The following is an 8283-nucleotide window of genomic DNA, read 5'->3' as shown; positions in this document are numbered from 1 at the left end:
TTTTCTAGTGGGATTGTGCTTCATAACCTTTTTCCACTTTTTAGGCTTATGTATTATGGGTTGTAATTATGGATTTCACTTTTTAATAAATATATATATCTTTCATATAAATTTAAATAAGAAATTAATTAGATTCATATTTTCTAGAGATAAACATTTAGCCGATTTAATTTTAAATTGAACTGAATTTAAAAAATTAAAAAATAAAATCGCTGAAAATACCACATTGAACCGAACCAATTTTGACACAACCGAATTGACGCATATTCTACTGTAATCAGGGATTCTGAACTCATTGATGATCAATGATGATGGTGGAATGTTAGCAAATTGAGACGTCTTTTGTGAGGAAGAAATCCAATTATCTTGTCAATTCCTTACTTCAGCTTTTAGCCGAGAAGATTGTTTGGCACTTCACCAACTCGGGCAGATACTCTAAAATCCAGATCCTAGTTGGCTTGTAAGCTTACATGCATTCAAATTTCAGAATCAAGTAGCCTAGATCCGTCTTTTGGACATGCCAATGAAAAACTTTGGTAAGAGTTTTGGAAATTGCCTCTTCTACAAGACAAACTCCCTGCAAATACTCGAATTCATAGTATTATCAACTCAAGCAGCCGAAGGATGCAAGTTTTGCGGGGAGTCTCTCCCTTAGATTGCTGGGAAGAGATTAACTCGCATCTTGAGGACAGCAGTGATCATGTCAACAATTTATCTTTGATGGTCTGGTCTACCTTTTGTGGCGCGTTTGGAAAGAGAGAAATTAACTTCAACTCAGAGGACAAGCTTTTGATCGCAATCATATTATCTCAGCTGTCCAGTGTGAAAGGAAAACTATTTATTTAGAAAAATGGAAATTTTCCACCAAACATTACGTCTAAAATCACATTTCCTGTTTAAGAGATTTGCAATATCTAATTTACACTTTAATAAAAAAAAAATTTCTAAGAGTAACAAGCAAATCAACATCACACATCTAACTTGTATAACCTAATCGGATGTGTTCTTTTCTCTAATCTTACATATTTACAATTCAAAATTTCAAAGCCCCCCTTCAATATATTTTTCCCCACTTTTTTTAGTACAATAGAAGTAGCTATTCTCTTTACATTTGATCATTTTCTATTGATAAAACAACAAAAAGTGAACTGGTTGGGCTATGAAAACTGTAACCATCACAGACACTGCAATGCACGCCATCCCATCCCATACCGTAAAAATGCCGGTGACGGAGGAAGCGTCCAGCGGTGCTTGGAATACTACTTTACAAAATGAAAGTTTAGATTACACTATAGTTATGATCATAACCTGGGGGTTGTGTCTATGCAGCTTTGTTCCCTGGGAATTATCAAGAGTTCCTCTGCTTGGACTTTTGCTGCACAAGCAGATTGCAAAACTGAACTTGTTGAACATCTTCTTGCTTTTTGGCTCGTGTTTGAATGTGACAGGATGACTTGGACAGAGAACAGAGAATGAACAGATCTATGATCTGAGAATCTTGACTCTCCTCTCACATACCACATCTGTTTAAGACCTTCACCTTTCCACAAGATGCGGTCACACCTGATACGTGTACAATTATATAAAAGAACATCAGGGGGAGAGTAATCTTAAAAGGCAAAAGCTTGAGATCTGCATAGTCAAAGGTAACAGATTATAAGAAATCTTACGTACCAAGCAGGAGTACGACGTTTTTCTTTAGATTTTGAGGTTTGGACGACATAATGATCTGAATTGGTAAGGTACTTGTACGTTGGAGGGAAATATATCCTCCCTTCTTCCCATCCTTTGAAAACTCGACCAGCTCTTTGCTCTATCTTTAGCTGCCATAAAGTTCCAAATATTCATACGTCAAATTGAAAGAAAAGTTACATTTCTTATCAATCTGCACATTGCACAAAGGTAGGATCTTCAGATTATTTGGCATGAGAGTGTAAAATTATGGAGCTAATTATATTGGGGTCTTAATTAATTATACCTGATCTTTCTCTAAAAGTGCTTGCCAGTTGTTCTTCTTTAGAAGTTCATGTGTGTCTCCACAGCCTGCTGCAAGACGATAATTCAAATCTCCAAGCCAAATAACCTTGCTGAATTGACAAAAATGATGAAAGAGAAGGTTAAGAAACATTTATTTCCTACTAAAAAAACAAAATCAACAAAGCGTTATTTTTCAAACAATTGGGGAATAGTAGACTTACTCGTGATCTAATATACTCTCAGGTGGAGGAGGTTGACCAAGATCTCTACATGAATGAAAAAACCTGGTTTTCTTTAATATTTCAGTGACATCTGAATTCCTTCTGACCTCGTCGCCTTCTTTCTCCCCAGAAGTCAAGTGTGTGCAAACAAAGCAGAATGTTGTCTGGTGCAACGTCATACTAATCGAAACTGAGCCCTATTTGCAGAGTAAAACATAAAGAAAAAGATTAATTTAGAGTGATGCATTCCCTGTCAGAAAGTAATAAACTCATGTTTTCATTCCCAATATCTAACCTTGTTGCCGAGGTAACCCATAATGCCACGACCAACACATGAGACCTTCAAATTACTAATATGTTTGTAGAGGTCTGATCGAACCCACACGCATAAGAAGATTCCAACCATTTGCTTGCTAGCTGCTAGGCAGTAATGCCGCCTCATTGGACTGCCTCTAGACATGTAAGTCGGACTAGGAGAGCCTTCTTCAGCTGAGCTTAAATTTGAATTCAGATTTAGTAATCTTTCAAAATCCTCATTCCCAAGCTCATCTTCTAATGAGAGCAGGTCAGAGAAGCTGACTCTAGGTTTGATGCAAGCTTGTTGATCAGGTTGTGGTGAAGATGAAACTTTAGCATCAGTGACATGTTTGTAATAGTGAGAAAATTCTTGGTCATTCTTGCTGCTGTGAAGCGCTTGTCGAATTAAGGAAAGCCACTTGACAGCTGGGCCATTGTCCTCTGCCCCAAGTACGTTCCCTGCATTCAGGGGTACAATTTCCTGGAACCTGAGTCCCATTGCGAGTAAGTCCTACTTCAAGAGATCAAATTTACAACTACTAAAGGAACTCTCAACTCTTTGCCTATCCAATTTTTGAACCTTTACGTGTTTGTCTTCTAACAATAGAATTAAAACTTGAAAGGGTTCATCACCATTTAAGTTTGAGAGTAAATTACTATTTAGCCTCTTGGTGTTGCTTCCATCATATATTTAGGTCTCCTTATCCATTTTTGCATTAATATTTAAAGATAAATCACTATCTAATCCTTAGATATATAATTATTTACAATTTTTTCCCTAATTTTACAATTAATGATAATTTCATCCCTAAATCCTCTCTCTCTATCTCTTTCTCTTCTATAGAAGATGGGAGACAGAAAGATAAAACTAATGGACAAAATTATAAATAATTGTAAAATAATGATAAGATTGTAAATAATTACAAATATATAGAGATTAAATAATAATTTACCTTAAAATACTAATAAAAAAATAGACAGAAAGATCTTGACATGTAATAAAGGCAAAACTGAAATACTAAATAGTCTAATTTTTCAAAATAGAACATCTCAAGTGTTAATAATAATAAAACCTAAGAACTAAATTATAAACTTCCCTAGGTTCTGTTCTGTCATACTTTTTTATCTCAAAAGAAAGTAATATAATTGGAAAGCAGGGAAAGAAAAAACACCATACCCAAGAACATAAATGTCAGCAGGAGCAGGTGACTTCAGCCAATCTCTCAAGTTGAGACCCTCGTGGGGAGACTTCCCTCCAACATTCCATGTACCCACAAACATCCTGTGGTAAAGTTCAAGAAAGACAAACAATGATTATACTATTAACTCTACGACCAACAAGGAAAATAAAAAATAAAATTAAAAAAAAAAAAAAAAACTTCCAAAAGAGGATTGTTAAAATTCCCAATCATTGATTGATAGCCAGCCAGCTAAGCATCTAAATCTTTGATGATGTTCTATTTCAACCTCACCACCTAGTACGTAAACTTTGAAGTGTCAAAATTCCAAGTAATGAGATGTGATGTCATGTCATGTCATGTCTTGTCTTACTACTGTAAATGACATTCAAAGATATAATGATTTAGTTCCCCACATTAGTGGCTCTCATTCTGCCAAAGAAGCATACATGTTCAAACATTATAATCACTAATTATCTGTGTTTTTTAAAAATAAGACCAAATGGGGGAATCAATCTACCTATTAGTTTCGATTCATCAAAAATCAGTTAAATTAAATAAATATTTTTTTATGATAAATATAAAATTTTCAATAATAATCAGAAAATATCAAACTAATATTGTAATTTAATTATAATTTAGTTTAACAGATTTAATTAACTAACAATTCAAAAGAACAATATAAAAGTGGACAGATATTAAATTTGAGTTTTATAATTTAAAAAAACGAGTTGTATTATAACTCATCATTAAACCCTTTTTATCACTTAATCTCTTTGATTTAGTAAAATTAACTATTTGATTTTTTATATTTCAAAATCATTAATTATCATTAGTAATTTGTAAAATGATAAAGAAACTCTATTTCTTAATTATCCCTAAAATTTTTATAATTTACTGCAATTAACGAAATAAATTAAATAATTAATGATTTAAAAAAAAACTATAATTAAGAATAGATGAAATATAAAATGAAAATTTATAAGGATTAAATAATAATTTTCTAATTAAAAAAATTCCGTATCTTGAATTATTCGCAAGAAGGAAAAAACTGGTAAGATGCGATTACAAGTCAAATGCAGGCGTACCTGAGATTAAGAGTATCAGTGGGAGTAGGTGCTTCGGGCTCCATTTTTGACCGTTTAACTCCGTCGCCGGCCTCCGTCAACCACTCTTCTAGAAATAAAAAATTAAGAAAATAAAAACTGACAGTTAGAAAACGAAAGAGGGTTGACAACTATCCAAACAGAGCAAAGAATCCTCTGTAACACCGGTCCACGTGGGAGAGTAACGCACCGTCTCAACAAACCAATATGGGGCCCAACCAACAACTGCGGACCCTCTTTCCCGATGTACAATTTTATTTTATTTAATCCGATTAAAAGCCGTTCATCTGACGGCTAAAACGCGCTAAATAGTAAATTTGAGCGTTGAGATTTGACGGATGAAATCCACATCAGTACGAAACGTATTACCTGAAAAATCTTCCGGTACGAAAACAAAGTAGTCCTCGTCTCGACAGCTCTTCCTGGTCGCGGTTCTGTCTGCAAAAAATCGAAAACGAAAACCGGTTTCATTTATTTCAATCCCGATTTTTATCCGATTTGAAAACCGGGAAATCGGATATTTACCCGTTATGCAATAATCGGAATGAAACTCGTCTGCTCCGCTTTGAATATTTAGCCATTTCCTCGCAACTACTTTAGGCCAAGCAGACTGAGGAGAAATCAATTTCAGCTTAAGGAGCAATATTCACAAGAAATATAAGACACCAGATTACGTGAAAGATGCATACCCTGGAGATCTTCCTGATTTCTGTTCTCATTGTTCGGCCTTCTGATCTGTAGAGAGTAGGGAATCCAAATAGAAACCAATTAAAAATCTGGGTGTGAATCCAAAAGCGAAAGCATGGAAGTTTTGGGATTAAGAAGTTTGGATATTTCTGTTGAGGGAGCTTTTATTAAATGGTGAAAGTCTTCAAATGGAAACAAAATGGGTATTTAAAAAATAGCAAGAAAGACTTAAAAAAGACCCATTTGCAGAGGAATTTGCATTATAAAATGGTAATTATAGATTAGTTTTATTTAAATAATCTGTTGGAGGAGACGACTTGTGTGTTTAGGAACTAAATTAGTGTTAAATGGAGTATTAAACGGGAATCAGAAAAAGACCCAATTGCAGGGAAAATGGAGACAACTCGGCAGAGAGAAACGTAAAAGGGAAGGGCAAAAAAATTGTCAATAGAATATAAAAATGCAAGACAGATAGAGAAGTGGGCACTGGCCAGGTTGATACTTTTCAATGATAGAATATTTCAATTTCAGTTATTTGATTGAACCCTTTACAGAGAGGAGGACAGAGTGGAAGATTAAGATTTGAAACAATGAAAAGATTTGAGTAATAGATGTTTAAGAGGAATCAAATCTCTAAAACCCCATATCAAGAAATGAAGAAAAGAAGGAAAAGGTTAAAAGAAAAAACAAAAGGCTTTATTTAATGAGTTGAACCTAAGAAAGAAAATACCCTAAAAGTTATGCATAAATGTGATGGTGAAAATGGGAAGGAAGAGACTAAAACTCAATTGAAAGATAGATCAAAGAAATAGAAGGGAAATTGAAGCAAAAAATTTCAAAACAAGAACACAAGATCTCGATTACAAATCTGAAACAAACAGAACTGACAGGTAGAGATAGAAATGAATGAAACAGAGGAATTAGAAACTAGAAACAAATTACAAACTAGAAACAGATGAACGACATTGCGAAATTATAAACAAATCAACAAGAAGAAAAAAGAAGAAAGAAACATGGAAACTATACCAGAAAAGGATGGAAACTTTATGCGAAATAGTCACTTACAGGCAAGAGAGAGGATCAAACAGTGCAGGTGAGATTGAAAAGACTTGGCGTATCTATTCTTCTGGTCTAGAATCAAGATTTCGTTTTCATTTGTGGAGTGGAGAGAGTGAGTGTTGCAGTGAGTGGGATTGAGTTTTTGATTGAGTGTATCCTTTTGGTTGGTTGGCAGGTTTGTTGAGGAAGAAGAGAAACCAGGATTTGGAAAATTGGAGGAGTTCCTCGTAAATGCAAAACAGATGTTGCTTCTCAAATTTATATGAGAGAGACAGAGAGAGAGAGAGAGGAAACAGCAGGTTGTGAAGAGCGAATGACTAATTTCTTAGATTACCGTTTGTTTTTAAAAATAATTTATATTTAAGAAATATTTTATATACTTTTTACAAAATAATTTATTTTATATACTTTTTACAAAATAATTTTTTTATAATAAGTATACTTATAAGTTTTGTTAAACATTTCAACTGCTTAACAATAATTTAGTAATATATAATTAAAATTATAAGGTAAATCAATATATTTATTTGCCAAAAATAGTTTAAAAATATAAAAATTATATATATATATATATATATATATATATATATATATATATATATATATATTAAAGTAAAATTATTGATTGTATTAATAAAATTTTATCATATAAATAGGAATATAGTCCAAACAGAGAGACGATCATATCTAATAGATTCTCTGATTAAAATATGAGCAGTTAGAGTGGTATCACGACGAATCCATATAATAAAAATATTAGTTTTAGAGTCTAACAAAAATTTATAATCATTCAAAATCAAACTCAGCTCATAAATATTTAAATTATGAACAGTGAAAAGTTTGAATAACAGCTTGTAAGAGCGTACCATTACCTTTCGAGAAATTAAAAATATCTCGTTGAAATATATTTCAGAGTTTTCCACAATAAAATCGTAATCAATAAAATTTTGAATTTAAAACAAAACTCTATCAACTTGACAAAACCAATTAAAATTGTCCAAACTTGAAGATGAAGCACAAATTTAGAGAGGAATGACTTCAGAATCACAAGTAGGGTTGTAGAAATAAAACAAGTTTCTATCCTGATATAAAGTAGCTGTGATATTTCCATGCAAAGTACCAGTACGCTAAACAGTTTTTCAATCCAAAATATGATGTATGATGTGTTCCGCAAAGTAAGCTGCGGAACCTAATTTCATAGTAATGTGTTTTTTGTGGATCATAATCTCCATAAATTAAATTATATGTATAGTGTATATAAAAGTGAGGAAGGGAAGGAAGTATTGGAATTGTTCAAAATATCTTTATATAGTTTTGATAATTATAATTTTTTTATTTTTCAATTAAAATTTTTAACTCGATTGATTAATTATGTTTAATCTCTACTCAAATTTAAATCGGTTGAAATTTATTTTAACATTAATTTTATTACGAGCTAAAATAAAATTTTATAAAAAATAACTATGTAAAATTAAAAAATTCATATTTAAAAAAATCATAAAAATAATAATATTTTTAGTATGGATATTTGGATTCCGCTAATAATTAAATTTAGTGGCAATAATACTAATAAGAATAAAATTATAGAAGAAAGATGTATACAGTATATTTAAGCACTTCAAATTTTATTATTTTCAAATAATTTTAAAATAGTAAATTTTTACTATAATAATTAAAATTATATTATTATTAAATAAAATACCAGTGTTAAAATTTGTTAATATGAGTAAAGTTCTGTAAATGATACTTTTTATTATA

The 8283-nt window shown here is 31.9% G+C and overlaps 1 protein-coding gene across 3 annotated transcripts; it reads right to left on the bottom strand.

The window, feature by feature from the left end:
• Positions 1-245: 245 nt before the first annotated feature.
• On the bottom strand, positions 246-6802 carry LOC110608208 (type I inositol polyphosphate 5-phosphatase 8). Of its 3 annotated transcripts, none has more exons than XM_021747420.2 (11): positions 6532-6802; positions 5469-5514; positions 5305-5389; positions 5149-5217; positions 4762-4849; positions 3673-3777; positions 2494-2983; positions 2199-2395; positions 1979-2087; positions 1675-1823; positions 246-1563 (listed from the first exon to the last, which is right to left on the bottom strand). In XM_021747420.2, the coding sequence occupies exons 2-11, from the start codon at positions 5496-5498 to the stop codon at positions 1302-1304; spliced, it is 1584 nt and encodes a 527-aa protein (XP_021603112.1). In that variant the 5' UTR covers positions 5499-5514; positions 6532-6802; the 3' UTR covers positions 246-1301. The 3 variants fall into 3 exon arrangements, with proteins under 3 accessions (XP_021603112.1, XP_021603113.1, XP_021603114.1); XM_021747421.2 differs by having other exon boundaries at positions 4762-4846; XM_021747422.2 differs by lacking the exons at positions 5149-5217; positions 5305-5389; positions 5469-5514; positions 6532-6802 and having other exon boundaries at positions 3673-3970; positions 4762-4825.
• Between the last annotated feature and the right edge of the window lie 1481 nt (positions 6803-8283).

Source organism: Manihot esculenta, chromosome 9 (assembly GCF_001659605.2).
Source record: "Manihot esculenta cultivar AM560-2 chromosome 9, M.esculenta_v8, whole genome shotgun sequence".
NCBI classification, from domain to species: domain Eukaryota; kingdom Viridiplantae; phylum Streptophyta; class Magnoliopsida; order Malpighiales; family Euphorbiaceae; genus Manihot; species Manihot esculenta.
The sequence above is the reverse complement of the archived record's forward strand: the minus strand, read 5'-3'. Positions and strand labels throughout refer to the sequence as shown.

Bases quoted from the DNA above. Each gene is read 5' to 3' on its own strand.
- LOC110608208 (XM_021747420.2), bottom strand. From the start codon at position 5,498: ATGAGAACAGAAATCAGGAAGATCTCCAGG. The intron at 5,390-5,468 runs GTATGCATCTTT...ATTTCTCCTCAG, and splicing joins AAATCAGGAAGATCTCCAGG to TCTGCTTGGCCTAAAGTAGT. The intron at 2,088-2,198 runs GTAAGTCTACTA...TTGTCAATTCAG, and splicing joins GAGAGTATATTAGATCACGA to CAAGGTTATTTGGCTTGGAG.